Source organism: Anomaloglossus baeobatrachus, chromosome 1 (genome assembly GCF_048569485.1).
Source record: "Anomaloglossus baeobatrachus isolate aAnoBae1 chromosome 1, aAnoBae1.hap1, whole genome shotgun sequence".
NCBI lineage: Eukaryota > Metazoa > Chordata > Amphibia > Anura > Aromobatidae > Anomaloglossus > Anomaloglossus baeobatrachus.
In genome coordinates, this window is record NC_134353.1 from 871,787,807 (window position 1) to 871,804,668 (window position 16,862).

General features: G+C 46.2%; 1 protein-coding gene across 1 annotated transcript in view; it reads right to left on the reverse strand.

Moving 5' to 3' along the window:
• IPO11 (importin 11) overlaps positions 1-16,862 on the reverse strand; it is a 643,145-nt gene that overhangs the window by 135,432 nt on the left and 490,851 nt on the right. Inside the window, exon 29 of the mRNA XM_075326256.1 lies at positions 9,256-9,346. Coding sequence (XP_075182371.1) covers positions 9,256-9,346 — 91 coding nt within the window. The remainder of the gene's footprint in view (positions 1-9,255; positions 9,347-16,862) is intronic.

A 16,862-nucleotide genomic window follows, 5' to 3' on the forward strand; every position in this document is an offset into this window, starting at 1 on the left:
TTAAATGTTCTTCATCTGAACGTTGAAGCCATGAGGTTTATCAATTCCATATCGATGATGGGCAACCTATGGCAGCCCGCTGGAGCTTCTCTGATACAGCCTATGATTAACCAGACCACAGGGAAGTCAGGAGGCAGAGGACATTACAAGGTAGATTACATTATGGCTAGATCTCAGAGCTAGCGGGGGGGCGTGGCCTGAGCAGCATGTGAGGAAGACCTGTGTAGAGAGAGCTCCTGCAAAAAACTCCTGTATAATCCTGTCCAGCTGGGGTTAAAGTTTGTTTTACTGCTTTCCTGGAGTGGTGACCTCTCCTAGACTGAGGGGGCTTCAAAGACCTGAGTGATATGACCAGAACTCGGGCTGATAAGAAGCGCGGGACACAGGCCACACTCATGGACGCTGGGGCTTCATGTGGGGGCAGGGCGTCTGATGCAATAGCTCGCCTCAGCAAGTTTGCACGAGATCAGCCTGAGATACATGGAGCTGTTAAGCAGTGTGACCTCAGCGTGGAGGAGATCCCAGGACAAGAACTGATGGAGGAGGAAGAGCAGCAGGGAGCTGTGAGTATGTTGGCTGCTGCCAGTAATGTGGAGAAGGGGGTCAACCTTAGAGCTGCAGATGAAAACACAGATCCTGGGAGAGCAGAGCCCACCCTCAGTGATGTGCTTGCAGCAGTAAACACCTGCAACAATATGCTAGCCACTTTGAACATACAGATGGGAGGAATTAAAATGGACATTTCATCTATCAGGCACGAGTTGCAGGGGGTCAATGTACGGGTGGGGGCCCTGGAAGACTGGGTCAGTGCCACAGAGGATAAGCTTCCCCCTCTGACTCGGGACCTTGGCAGAGCAATCCACAATATCTCATTGCTTAGGGCTAAGGTGGACGATCTAGAAAACAGATCCCGCAGAAGCAATCTCCGTCTGGTCGGGGTCCCAGAAAAGGCAGAAGGCAATAATCTAGTAGCTTTTTTTGAAATGTGGCTCCCCAAGACTTTGGGTATGGATCTGTTTTCTCCTTTCTTCACTATTGAGCGGGCACATAGGGTCCCCACTAGACCCCCACCACCAGGGGCACCCCCTCGTCCTATCCTCCTCAAGCTACTGCACTTCAGGGACAGGGACACTGCGCTCCGCAGAGCCCGGGAGATTAAGGATCTGGCTATTGACGGCCATAAGGTCTCACTGTACCCGGATTTTTCCACTGAAATCCAGCAGAGGAGAGCGCAATTTATTGATGTCAAAAAACGCCTGAGGCAGCTGCAGATCTCTTACTCAATGCTATACCCTACCAGGCTGCGAGTGGTGGCGGATGGTGGGACAACGTTTTTTGACACTCCAAAGGATGCAGCCGCATGGCTCGATACCAATGAAAAAGGACTGCGCAGAAATCACCGCTGAGGATTATTGCGGATTCCTTGCTGTTGGACTTGCTGAGGTGAACGTGCTATGTTTCCCAGCTGGAACACTTATGGACGGTTGGCAGGAGCCACCCAGATAGGTTACTATGCAGTTGATGACTGTTCAGGAATTTAAACCGTTATGTGCTCTTACGGTTATGTTTAGCCCCACTTCCCTCTGTTTGAGAGGAATGTCCTGGTTTACTGTGTATGTTTTTATGTTGTTTGACCTTTTTGTTTTATGCACCTGTTTGGTCTATGCTCATCTATGGGAACTGCTGCAGATGGGTCCGGAGGTCCCCGCTTGCTGCCCCCTGCTGTTACATATTTGCACTCACCCTTATGGCGAAGGAGGTTAATATAGTGGCCTGGAATGTGCGAGGATTGGGTGAAGCCACTAAAAGATGTGCAGTTTTTCTGTTTCTACAGCAGCTTAAGCCAGACATAATATTCTTATCAGAAACGCACTTGGTGAAGGAGCGGCTCCACTTGCTCCACAAAAAATGGATAGCCCATGAGTATCACTCTGTATATACCACACATTCCAGGGGGGTGAGTGTCCTGATACACAGGACAGTGCCGTTTGAGTGTCTTAAAGCTTCTGTGGATCAGGAGGGTAGATTTGTATGTCTTTACTGTGTCCTTCATAATGTGCGCTGTGTTCTAGTTGCAATTTATATTCCGCCGCCATACACAGGGGAACCATTGAAACGTATCCTCAATTTTGTTGCTTCCCTCCCTGAGGTCCCCACCCTATTAGTAGGAGACTATAATAATTACTTGCACCCGTATTGGGATAAGTTACATACAGGGAATATCTCAGTGGGGGCGGCAGCTACATCCCTTGCCAGACTGATGGAGGAGGTGGGATATGTAGATATTTGGCGTATTAGAAACCCGCAGGTTCGGCAGTACTCATGCTATTCTAGTTCTCATCATTCACTGTCCCGGATTGACCTGGCCATTGGAAATGCTCAGCTGCTGCCTTGTGTAGCTTCAGTCACGTACCTGGCCAGGGGGGTGTCTGACCACTCCCCACTACAGGTCCGTCTAAGGCTTGGGGACCCAGACCGGCTGGCGGGGATACCTTGGCGGCTCAACCCTTTTTGGATACAACTGATAGGGGGCACTCTGACTGACACTATACGGGAATATTTTGTGACAAATGACGGTACGGCATCTAAACAAATAGTGTGGGACGCAATGAAGGCGTATGTTCGTGGGACATATATTAGGGAAATTTGCACCCGAAAGGCGAAAACAAGAGAGCGCACTAAGTATCTGACGGACACTTTAGGTGATGCAGAACGACTTCTTATATCTAACCCTACAGATGATGCCAAGCGGGACTTAGAGAAGGCACAGAGAGCTCTGAGAGACCATATGACTTCCTTGGCCACTAACAAACGCTTTTTCCTTAAGCAGCGGTACTTTACGGAGGGGGAGAGTGTGGGACATCTCTTGGCTACAATTGCTAGGGCGCAGGAGGGATTGACCTATATCACCAAATTGAAACTTGACACTGGAGAGGAGGTGAGGGACAGCGGGAGGATTGTGGAGGTCATGCAACAGTATTACACCCAATTATACTCCTCTAAATCGCATTATGGGGATGAGGAACTGCGGGACTTTGTGGAGGAGATCACTCTCCCCAGTCTGTCAGATAGTGAGAGAGAATCCCTGAATAGAGATATAGACCTGGAGGAGCTGGAGGAGGCGCTCGGTCAAATCCAAAATGAAAAGGCCCCAGGTGCGGACGGACTCCCGGGTGAATTCTACAAATTATATACCCATCTGCTGCTGCCAAGACTCTTGGATGTGTTCAGAGATGCTGAGGAGAAGGGATCCCTCCCTGCATCCATGAGGGAGGCTATTATTGTTCTGATTTTAAAACCCGGGAATGATCCGACCGCGCCTGACTCCTATCGCCCAATCTCGCTGCTTACATTAGATATTAAATTAATCGCTAAAATTCTAGCTAACAGATTGTCCCGGGTGATCACGTCAGTGATCCACGAGGATCAGACTGGATTCATCTCCAATAAATCTACTTCCATTAATTTGCGACGTTTATTCCTGGGGATACAGCTAAGTTCTGAGGGGAGAAACAAGGAGAGGGCAGTCCTGTCATTAGATGCAGCCAAAGCCTTTGACAGTATTGAATGGAATTTCCTATGGGTAGTTTTGGAGAAATTGGGTCTTGGCTCCAGATTTATTGGCTGGGTCAAATTGTTATATGCCTCTCCGCGGGCCAGGATTCGAGTTAATCGTTGTACCTCCTCGTCTTTTAATTTGGCCAGGGGCACGAGACAGGGCTGTCCTCTCTCTCCATTACTATTTGCAGCGGCAATTGAGCCATTGGCGGCTATGCTTCGTGCATCCGCTGGCGTAAAGGGGTTTGAGATAGGCGGTCTGGAGCATAAGGTTTTCCTCTATGCGGACGATTTGTTGCTGTATCTCAGGGAGGTGGGGACATCGGTGGGCCCAGCAATAAATATTATTATAGAATTTGGTAGGCGCTCGGGACTCCTAATAAACTGGAAGAAATCGGCCCTGCTCCCTGTAGATCCACTCCCATCTAATTTTAGTACTCTGGGGCTGCCAATTCCGACGGTGGATAAATTTAAATACCTGGGGATTGTGGTTAGTGCCCGACCGCGTGATTACTACTCTCAAAATCTGGAACCAGTGTTGGCTCAGTTTAGGAACAAGATAGATGCCTGGTGTCGACTCCCACTGTCCCTTATTGGCCGTGCTAATCTACTAAAAATGGTACTGATGCCCAAACTTCTGTATCTTCTCCACAACGCCCCAATATGGATCCACTGGAAATTTTTCCGTAAAATCAACACTTTGTTTCGGGAACTCTTGTGGCAAAAGCAGCAGGCTAGAATCCGCCTTGAGACCCTGCAGAGAGGGAAGGAGGATGGGGGTCTGGCAGTCCCCAACCCGTGGGTTTATTATGTTGCGGCACAGATGCAGCACTTCAGGGGGTGGGGAAAGGATGAGGCATATGACGCTGGGGGGCAAATTGGTGAGGGGCCTTGCAGAATGGGGACACCCAGTGGCTTTTTTGGATGCAGGATACTCACCCAGAGGAGGAACATTATATCCAACATTATCATTGATGTACAAGGTGTGGGATAGAGGGAAGCAGTTGCTGGGAATATCAGGAATGACTGAGTACTGGCCCTTATGGCATAATCGTGGACTGGCGGAGCTGCAGAGACTCCCGGGTTGGAGAATGTGGGTGAGCAGGGGGGTGCATCAGGTGTCTCAGATTCTTCAGAATAATATACTTAAAAGATTTGACCAGCTTCAAGCTGAGTTTGGGATACCGCACAGTTCCTTTTACCAATACCTGCAGCTCCGTCATGCCTATGAGACACAGACACGTCGTATGGACATTAGGATAGAGCGGAATCACACTCTTACTGAATTGTTGACATCTGATCGCTCCTATGGTATTATTTCTAGGTTGTATACAGTGATGTTATCTAGACACCTCGACAAATTCCCTTTGCAGGCTAGAGAGAAGTGGGAGAGGGACCTAGGCCCTATGACAGAGGAACAGTGGGGTGAGGTCCTGTCTCAGACTCCAAGCCTTGCTGTATCTGAAGGCCAACGACTGTCACAGCTATTCCTGTTACATAGAGTATATAGGACACCTAGTCTATTGCATAAGATGGGAGTTAGGATGGATGATCTGTGTCCTAGGTGCGGACAGGAAGGTGCGAATCTGATGCATATGATGTGGTCCTGTGGGAACATTGAAGATTACTGGAGGGCAGTACTAGATTTGGTTAGACAAGTTTTCAATATCCGTCTACAGCCAAGACCTATTATATGTATCCTGGGTCTACTGGAAGGGGGGGTGGACTTGAGTTCGCCGGTAATGGTCGGTATTACACGTCTCTTGTACCAGGCTAGGAAACTGTTGGCCTACCACTGGTTGGACCCAGCGCCTCCGGTCATCGGGGATTTTAGGGAAAGAGTAAACGCTATACTTCGACTGGAGAGAGGAGTATACCTTAAAAGAAATGCATTGAAAAAGTTCTATAAGATCTGGGGGGCATGGTTGGATACCCCAGGCCTTCCCTCCTCGGCGTTACTGCAGGACAGTGCGAGCGACCAGGTCCTTCTCCTTCTGACCGGTTAACAAATTTCCTCAAATAGGGTGATATGCGTACTGCTGGAAGGTGTGTGCATGTATATGTGTGTGCATGTATATGTGTGTGCATGTATATGTGTGTGCGTGCGTGCGTGCGTGTATGTATATGTGTATATATATATAATGTCATAATGATGCTGGGTAAGCTATACTATGGAGAATATATTGGGAAATAATATGCACTTTGAGACCCATATTGAAATGAGACGTGGACTGCGGGTGCATTGTTTATTATGTTATTTGTGTGGTTTTTCTTATTGACTAAAGGTTTTTTCCCTTTCTGTGATATTTCTATGGAGGGAATTATTTTATGTGTTGTATAATTTTGATGTTAAATAAAAATGAACCTGATTTAAAAAAAAAAAAAAAAGATCTCAGAGCTAGCATGGTCCTTAATAGAGTCAGAGAACTGATTGATTTAATAAAGTGAACAGTAGATGCGAGCAATAACAGTGTTTTTTCCTAAACCCTCCAGAAATTAGTACTCACTATAGTAAAATAATACATTTTAACTTAAAAATTGAAAATTAGGAGAACCAAAGTCATCCAATCCTGTAGCCATAAAGGCCAGGGATGTGTGCCATAGTATGACAATCAAGACAAAACAATAACTGATCTCGAGGAGACCAGATAGAGAAAACACTGCCGGCAGCCAGCTAGTGCGCTCAAGACAGTGAAATCCTAGGTACATTGCCCCCTGGAAAATATGCAAATCAAAAAAGTCCGTGAAGCCTCTGTTAGGAGTCTCAACACAGAAACCAGCCAGATATCCCTCCGGGAAGGACCCAGCCAAGGGGTGGCTCTTTTTAGGAGACCACCATAACCACCATATTAAGTGGCCCTTTTAGTCAATATCCAACTTTTTGACAAGTTTAAAGATATGACAAGGGAAATACCAAGGCCAGGTATCCATCCACAGACAGCTGTTTCGGGGTATTGCCCCTCATCAGTGTGGAGTAGGATTTTGGCCAGGTGGGAGCAATGCCTAGTAGACCAACAAGACAAAACAATCACTGATCTCGGGGAGACCACCATAAAACATAGCAAATACTCCTTTGACTCCAGCCACGCACAAACCAAGAACTTATACTTCCTATATTACTATGGCGGCATGCTTCTTAAACATAGATCTGGAACAATGTTGATGACCCAATAAAATTTATTGGACAGGCTTTGTCAGTTATGTAAGTAGAGGTATGAAAACCCAAATGCAAAATCTTCAAAAAGGTCCCGATCTTTCATGGGTCTTTCATAGAATTGGTCCCCTCAAATGGCCTATAGGAACCTTTAAGGGTTCTTCAAGGCTTCAGGACCCCAGATCGACTGCTACCTCAGCACCCAGTACAGCTTTGCCTCTGGCTCCTTGACTACTATTGCCACTTTTTGTTTTCATGGCCTGGAAAAAAATGCAAGAGACTGGATAAATACTTCTACTGAAATTCGGTTAAAAAAAAAGCTGGGTATCAAAGATGGCAAAAGTCAAGGAAGGGGCCTTTATTAAACCCCTGATTGCTAGTGAAACTCAACAGCACCATGAGACCAACTGTAAAGGAGCTGATGATGAGTAGGCAGAAGGCCCTCTCCTTCCGTGTTAGATACTGCTACTGACTACAGCATCTAAGGGGTTGGCTGGCTAGGATTACAGCCAGCTCTGATCCCAGCCATTAAAGTAAAGTATACGATGAATGTGACACCACTACTGATAGTGCAGAGGCTTGAACCTGTGCAATCACTATACCATAGATATATCACAGCTGCTGAAAACACCATACATATATAACAAGTAGAGGCAAGGGATGAAAGGTAATCTGCCAGCGGGTTTTTGCTATGTAAGCTGAAGACAGCATGCTGCAAGGGTTAACACAGAGAATTCAGGGATGTTTGCCTTTTCAAAGTCAAATCTGTTGTTGTACGGCACGCCCCCTCATCTGATTGATACCTCTCTGTCAATGTACAATCTCTATTGAGAGCCTGCTGAGGTTGGGACAGCTCTGCTACATGACTAAATCTAAAAATTCTGATTGTATCAGAACGGCTGCACCCAGTAATCTAAGTGATACATTGTTGGATTCAGGACCTATTTGCCTACATCATGCTGCTCTTAGATGAGGTAGCAAAAACCTGCTGCCAGATTCCCTTTAAAGGGAACCGGTCACCAGAAATTTAGCTATAAAGCTAAAAGTTCCCCCCTCTGCAGCTCCTGGGCTGCATTCTAGGAAGCTTCCTATAGATTTTGTGTCACCTTTTATCCCAAAATAAACACTTTATAAACTGGTACCTTTTCGTATGTAAATTTCTTAATTTTCCATGTGGGCGGGCTGCCTGATGTACGTTGCTGTTCCTCCATCATATTGACGCCGCCCCCGAACGCTGAATTTGAAAGTTCAGGACACCGCCCCTGGGTGCCCGTGGTCCAGCGCATGCGCTGTTCCACTGTAGCGGTGCCGTGCACTGTGTGCACGTGCGACCGCTGTGACGCTTTGCGCGGGCACGAGGTTATGGGCGGCGCTGTTAGTGTCATCAGTAAGTGCCGCCCATAACCTCGTGACCGCACTTTCCCCTATTACTCCAGCGTTATGCGCAAGCGCTGGAGGAATGATGCCCGGACGTCCCCTCCTTCCCATCATGCTCAGCACGAGGTCACGAGGTTATGGGCGGCACTTACTGATGACACTAACAGCGCCGCCCATAACCTCGTGACCGCACTTTCACCTATTCCTCCAGCGTTATGCGCAAGCGCTGGAGGAATGATGCCCGGACGTCCCCTCCTTCCCATCATGCTCAGCACGAGGTTATGGGCGGCACTTACTGATGACACTAACAGCGCCGCCCATAACCTCGTGCCCGCGCAAAGCGTCACAGCGGTCGCACGTGCACACAGTGCACGGCACCGCTACAGTGGAACAGCGCATGCGCTGGACCACGGGCACCCAGGGGCGGTGTCCTGAACTTTCAAATTCAGCGTTCGGGGGCGGCGTCAATATGATGGAGGAACAGCAACGTACATCAGACAGCCCGCCCACATGGAAAATTAAGAAATTTACATACGAAAAGGTACCAGTTTATAAAGTGTTTATTTTGGGATAAAAGGTGACACAAAATCTATAGGAAGCTTCCTAGAATGCAGCCCAGGAGCTGCAGAGGGGGGAACTTTTAGCTTTATAGCTAAATTTCTGATGACAGGTTCCCTTTAAAGAGAAAATATTTTTGCAAAGAGAACATTTGACAAGTATGATCTATTTAATACTGAGAAGAAAAAAAGTGGTCTATTAACAGCCAATGTGTCTTCAAGCCCTGGAGGCCACTGTCATACAGGGGCTTCCTTCAGCCCATCCCAGAAAATTATACGGAAAGTCCAGCAACCATTCGTACAGAACATGTACAGGTTCACACAGTGTTTGCAAAAAAAAAAAAAATTTGAGCAGGAACCCTGACAGAGCCATTCACTTCAATAAAGCTGCCAGTCACTGTGGACACTCTCTGGCCTCAGGCCCGGCAGGATTCAACTTTTCCAGCCCTGCACAAAAATGTACAGGATCCTATTTTTTAAGGAATTTGTGCATAGTGGTCAGCAGGGAGCACCGTGTGAGCGTGAGCCGAGACTAAACATGTCACACTTACTTTTTTGTGTGTCCACGTAAACTTTCCATTTTATTGTATTTTTTATGACATTACATACCATTCTTTTCCTCTTATCCTGCTCCGTTGGAGGCTCATCCTCTTCATTCACCTGAATGTCTTGAGGTTCGTTTTGCGACATTAACAGACAACTGAAAATAAAGTAATAAAAATGAGGTGGAAAATATCGTAATAATCTTCTAATCAGAACATAAAATAAAAATATATCACTGAAGGTGTTCTAAAGGATTAGAAAGACATGGCTCCTTTCTGGCTGCAGCCGCAGAGGAAATACACTGAACAAAAATTGAAATATAACGCTTTTGCTTTTTCATGAGCTGAACTCAAAGATCTAAGACTTTTTTTTATATACAAAAGGCCACTTTCTCTCTATTACTGTTCACAAATTTGTCTAAATCTGTATTAGTGAGCGCTTCTCTTTTACCGAGATAATCCATCCCCCTCACAGGTGTGACATATCAAGATGCTGATTATGCAGCATAATTATTGCACAGGTGTGCCTAATGCGGGCGTCACACGAGACGATATATCGTGCGATATGTCGGCGGGGTCACGTCGTAAGTGGCGCACATCCGGCATTGTTTGATATATCGTAGTGTGTTACAGCTACGAGCGACGGTGAATGAGCAAAGATACTCACCTTATCGTTGCTCGTTGACACGTCGCTTATTTTCAAAAAGTCGTTTCTTCTTCTCGGCGTCGGTTGTTCATCGTACCCGGGGCAGCACACATCGCTCCGTGTGACACCCCGGGAACGATGAACACAGCTTACCTGCGTCCCGCCAGCTATGCGAAAGGAAGGAGGTGGGCGGGATGTTTACGTCCCGCTCATCTCCGCCCTCCGCTTCTATTGGCCGGCCGCTGTGTGACGTCGCTGTGACGCCGAACGACGGGGTGGGTGCGATCGCACGATAGATCGTCTCGTGTGATGCCCGCATTAGGCTGGCCACAATAAAAGGCCACTCTAAAATGTGCAGTTATCACACAGCACAATGCCACAGATGTTGCAAGTTTTGAGGGAGCGTGCAATTGGCATGCTGACTGCCATGTTGCCATAACCTCATGTTGCAGCTGATAATGCACGGCCCGATGTTGCAAGGATCTATACACAATTCCTAGAAGCTGAAAACATCCCAGTTCTTGCATGGTAAGCATACTCACTGGACATGTCACCTATTGGGCATGTTTGGGATGCTCTGGATCAGCCTATATGACAGCATGTCCATGTTCCTGACAATATCCAGTAATGCTGCACAGCCACTGAAAAGGAGCGGACCAACATTTCACAGGCCACAATCACCAACCTGATCAACTCTATGCAAAGGAGATATGTTGCACTGTATTAGGCAAGTGGTGGTAACACCAGATACTGACTGGTTTCTTGACCCCGCCCCCGCCAGAATGCCCAATACTGTAAAATTGCACATTTTAGAGTGGCCTTTTATTGTGGTCAGCCTAAGGCACACCTGTGCAATAACCATAGTCTAATCAGCATCTGGACATGTCACACCTGTGAGGTGGACGGATTATCTCCACAAAGAAGAAGCCTCATTAACACTGATTTAGACAAAATTGGGAACAATATTTGAGAGATAAAGGCCTTTTGTACATAGAAAAAGTCTTAGATCTTTCAGTTCAGCTCATGAAAAATGGGAGCAAAAACAAGTGTTCAGTGTTTATGGCTGCAGCTTCATATTGTATTCAGTAAATCGAAATCTCGTAATTATAATCCCCCACTGCTCCGCTCAATGAATCTGAGGGTATAGCCTCATTAGAAATCCTTAAAAGTTAAATATGAGATTAAGAACTAATAAAATACAAAGGAAAAGGAAGAGGGCTATTAAAGACTGGCGCATGTTATTACATTCATTGTCAATTTGGTGAACATCTCACTAATCAGCTGGATGTATAATTGGCTAGTAAAGAAAAATAATGTAAAGAGGCAGCGATAAATATGCGGCAAAACACGACATCCATTCTGGCCGCTATAATGAAGTCTTCAGGGATAAATGAGAACACTGAGCAGAATTCATCTGAACTGAGATGTCTACTAATATATTGACAGAGCAGTAGCGGAAGAGGCTTTTATACTCAGCTTTATGTTCACACTTCACGTCATTTTAGTTAGAAAGTGGTGGATGGAAAGCAGCACTTTCCTCTCGCTTTAACCCCTTCATGCCTGGTTTATTAGAGATTTTTGTATTTGAATGGTCTTTGCCCTTTTAAGTGTTCGGCTAGAGAAATAATTTCATGGCGACATTTGTAGACAGTTTTTTTTTCCATACAATTTTTGTAACAATACTTATTTATATTATGGCTAAATCATTCAATAAAGTTGAGGGTATTTTCCTGTTTTGTTCTACTTGTGCTTTTTGTTTTTTTCACATTATGTTACTCAAGAAATTATCAAAGACACCTATATGCTATAAAAACAAAAGTCCTACAGGTCCCCATACACATTAAATAAAATTTTGTGGGATCGGTCAGCTATCTAATGTGTATGATCCCAAAAAGGTCATGTCTGGAGACATAAGGATGGAGCAGTTGGAATTCAATCACTTGATCCTTTTGCTTGACGGAAAGATAAGCTGCTGCCAGAAGAACAAAACCGCAACAAATACTTCATCTGAAGCCATGTAAGCAATGTGTTAAAGAGTTAAGGCGGCGTTACACGCTACGATATATCTAATGATATGTCGTCGGGGTCACAGAAATCGTGACGTACATCCGGAATCGTTAGAGATGTCATAGCGTGTGACACGTCCGAACGACTGTTAACGAGCAAAAATACTCACCTTATCGTTGCTCGTTGACACGTCATTCATTTTCATAATGTCGTTCCTCCTTCTGCGCGACGGTTGTTCGTCGTTCCTGAGGCAGCACACATCCCTACGTGTGACACCCTGGGAACGACGAACACAACTTACCTGCATCCCGCCGGCAATGAGTTAGGAAGGAGGTGGCCAGGATGTTCCAGCCGCTCATCTCCACCCCTCCGCTTCTATTGGGCGGCCACTTAGTGACGTCGCTGTGACACCGAACGTCTTTCTCCCTTCAGGAAGTGGATGTTCGCCGCCCACAGCGACGTTGTTATGGAGGTAAGTACGTGTGACGGTGGTTAACGACATTGTGCAGCACAAACGATGGGGGCGGGTGCGATCGCTTGTGTAATCGCACGATATATGGTAGCGTGTAACGCCACCTTAACTCTCATTTTATTTCATTCTTTTTCCCCGTAAGTCAATATTACATTTGAAAATAAGAAACTTTGTAGTTTATCTTATTAGAGAAATCTGCTTTTTTTTCTCCTCCTGGACTGATTATTCATGCTTATATTTTTCAATTCATGGGTAAAATCTGTATTCAGTGACTACAGACTTTTCCATTACTGAGACAAGAGATGACAGTTGGTGCTCATAAAGTTCTATGGAGAACTGTAACACTCTAGCTCCTTCCTCCTCTATAAAATTTTTAAAGCACCCTCTGTCATCTCCTATCTCAGTAATGGGAAAAATCTGTCTTCACTAAATACAGATTAAACCTAAGACTTGAGAGTGAAAGAGAAGTCCAGAAGGAGAAAGAAGCAGGTTTCTCTGATATGATATATTACAAAGTTTAACACCCATACCTGCTTCCCCACGCTGTCGTGCCCCTTCTCCCCTGGCAGAGACACCGGCAGTCTCATCTTCCGGCCGCCCAGCAGTGGCTGCTCCATCCGCGGTTTATGCTGCTGTCTCCCAGGGCCTGCACACAATGCACAGGCCTCCTGCGAATGTCCATAGGGTGTGCGAGCGGACAAGCCCCTTTTCTCAAAAAGCCAGTACGCCCTGACACGGAAGTGTTTCTCAGCTTGGCTGAAAGGAATCAGGTATTTAATGCACCTTCCCCTTTAGGGAGGTGATTGGGCAATGGGTTCTACAGGATGATAGTTCTCAGGTCCATAGTGCTGCTGCCATTGTGCTATTGCTGATTCATATCTGTGTTTCATTGCATGACAAGTCCGCTGCTGCTTCAACTATCCATACAGACTGCTTCCAAAAATATCCACTGCTACAAGTATCCAAGCTGGCCACCTACCAAGAGATCCGCTGCTGCAAGTATCCACATCAGCCACTGCTACTGCATCCATCTATTCTGGCTGAATCAACAACACCAGCTGCTACTGCGGTTTCTACCACCAGAGACTGTTTGTATCCATGAAGCCAGCCCCATGTATCGTTGATCCCCTGTGGCTGCCCTCTATCAGCTACCCACCAGCAAGTGTGCCTATCGCTGCCCCTGGTAGCTTTAGTGAAGACTCGGTGGCTGATCCAGTTTGCTCCTCTAGGTCAGTGATCAGTACCTTCAGTCCAGTGGAGCCACTAATGCCGTGCTTGCCTGTTTGAGCATAACAGTTTGCGCAGCTCTGCTCAATTCACCAGATTGCAGCAAGAGGTGGTCAGGCAACGGAAACAACAGGACCGGCTGCTGACTCATCTTCGGTCACTGGAAACCCACTTGCAAGCCATGTCAGTGTCAAAAGTGGTACCGGTTGTGGTTCCTACTCCGGCAACAAATCCGCCCCCAAGTTCTGGTCTTCATCTGATGTCTTCTTCATGGTTTGACAGTGATCCCCAATCATGCAGAGGCTTCATAAATCAGTACTCCCTGCACTTCAAGCTGCTGTCACATCTGTTTTCCTCAGATCGGACCATAAGTAGTCTTTATGATTTAGCACCTGAGTAGCAAAGCCCTGGCTTGGATCAGCCCACTATGGGAAAGAAGTGATCTACTCATCCAGAATCTGCCAGTCTTCTTGGAGACGTTCCGCAAGGTGTTTGACAAGCCATGTTGAGTTTCTGCAGCTGCATCCTTGTTGCTCAGACTCCACCAAGGGAGTCTCACTGTAGGCCAATATGGTGTCTGGTTCCGCACCTTGTCCTCCGAACTGGGCTGCAATAATGAAGCACAGGTGGCTATAATCTGGAAATGATTGTCTGGTAGAATAAAGGATGAGCTGGCAGGTCGAGATATGTTATCTTCTATAGAACACCTAGTATCGCTGGCTATCCGCATCAACCTTCAATACCAAGAACATTCCAGGGGGCCAACTCGGGAGAAGAGGTCGTTGCGTTTGGCTCCTTCATTCCAGAGGCACATCATGCTGCTATCTGTCACCTCTGCTGCTTCCTCCGAACCCATGAAGGTAAATCAAGTGCATTAAGCCAGTCATCGCCATGAGACACACCAGCGAGGGGTGGTTCTACTGCGGACGTTCAACGCACCTGATTCACTTCTGTCCTACGAAGCCAGGAAACTACCCAACCTAGGGTCAGCAGAAGCAGCTACCCTAGGTGAGAGCAAGTCCTCTTCACCATTATATGTGTCCAGAACTAGTGGTGACACCCGGAATATATATGACTGTGTCCGTAACTAGTGGTCACACCCGGTTCTCTGAGACGGCCCTACTAGACTCTGGTGTCAATTGGAATTTCATACAGCAAGCCAAAGTGGATTCCCATTAGTCAGCTTCAAGCTCTCATTACTGTGCTGTCAGTGGACAGAAAGCCTCTACCTGAGGCCATCCAGTTAGTCATCGAGGAAGTTGATCTTCGTGTGGAACCGCTGCATATGAGAGAAAATTGCCTTTCACATGTTACCAAGAATGTTGTGTCTACTGTTTCTGGGTCTGCCGTGGCTTCAGAAGCATGAACCGATTTTGGACTGGAGATCTGAAGAGGTACTCAGGTGGGGTTACTGCTGCCATGAAAGTTGTCTCGTTTCTGTGCAACCTGCTTGGCAGCCTGTGAAACCTTCTAATCTTTTGGAGCTGCGGACAGCATACTGGGCCTATGCAGCCGTCTTCGACAAAAAGGAGGCTGAGACCCTGCCTCCATATAGGCTGTATGACTGTCCTGTCGAACTCCTTCCAGTTCCACTCCTCCTTGTGCTCGTGTGTACCCTCTGTCTCAGGCAGAGACTCAAGCCATGTCCGACTACATTAAAGAGAATCCGGCAAGAGGATTAATTTGAAAGTCTTCCTCACCGACTGGAGCCAGGCTCTTTTTTGTAAAGAAAAAGGATGTGTCACTTCAGACATGTATCGACTATAGAGGGCTCAACCAAATTATGGTAAAGAAGAAATACCTGCTGCCACTTATACCGGAATTATTGAACCGGCTTTGAGGTTCCAGGATTTTCTACAAACTCGACTTCCATGGAGCATACAAACTCATCCGGATATGGTGGGGTGACAAACGGAAGATGGCCTTCAATATCCAAGATGGGTACTATGAGTATCAAACAATATCATTCAGGCTCAGCAATGCTCCAGTGGTCTTCAAGGAATTCGTCAAAGATATATTCTGTGATCTGCTCTACTCCTGTGCGGTAGTGTACCTAGATGACATCTTGGTGTTTTCTCCCGATCTGCTCACACACAGAACAGATGTTCACCAGGTGATGCAGAGACTAAGGAAGAATTATCTCTCTGCCAAATACAAGATGTGCTTTTTCAAGCGGTCTTCCCTGTCTTTCCTAGGTTACATAATCTCGGACATCGGCCTGAGGATTGATCCAGACAAGGTATCAGCAGTGCTTGAGTGGCCTTGGCCTGATGGTTTGAAAGCGATCCAGCGGTTCCTTGGTTTTGCCGACTATTATCAGCAGTTCATCCCGCAATTCTCAGCCCGGATTCTTTCCTTCTTGGCTTTGACCTGAAAGAGGGCAAATCCAAAGATGTGTATCCATGGTGCTAGCTGCTATGGTACCGTTGATCGCTTGGTGCTGCCCTTGTTGGTTATCTACCAAAATGTGTGCCTATCACCACCCCTGCTGGCTTTAGTGACGACTTGGTGGCCAATCCAGTTCTCTCCTCCAGGCTAGTGTTCGTAGCTTTGATCCAATAGATCCACCAAACTCGTGCTCGCCTCGCGAACATAACACAAAGTGGCCTATTTTCTTGTGTACTGTAATTCATGAAGTTAAAATTGAAATGACAGTTACTCTTTAGATGAAATTGGTATCTACAAATCTTTCATCTGCAAATTACAAGAAAGGATGCTACTATGTGCTATTAATAATAGGAAATAAACTAACAATATATGTAGCCTCACACCTTGTACTTGTGTATACCCATCATTTATTTGTATTCACTAAAAGGCAAATTGATGTAAAAGTCTTCTAATCTGTCCTTTGTGTAAATTATACAGCGCACAGATTCTGTCCTGAGTTCCTGGCACTGCAGACTACAAAGCTGCAGGCAATCTATGTGCTGCCCTAAGGTGATCCATACGGCTTTGTATTACAGGACTATTTTCCGCTAGATGCAATGCTTCAAGGAAGGAATAGGTACAAAACATGGCAATCTGACGTGGAATGTTGAAATTCTGTTCTGTCAGATTTAAGTAGTAACTGCAAGGAAAAACTGTAAGATAACGGAGGCTAAAGTAGGTGAAGGAAATTGTTATACACTTCTATGGCTGTCCTCTTACAACGCCATACAACGAGAGACTTATTATATAGTCAAGTTTATGAGACCCTAGAGTGAGATATTTTTTTTCCTTTGGTGTGCAGCTTCACCCTCGTGCCCAGGACCAGGCTCTGAATATGCACATTCTGGGGTAACACTGCATCACTTCAACTAGTCATCCAAATTATTGAAAACGT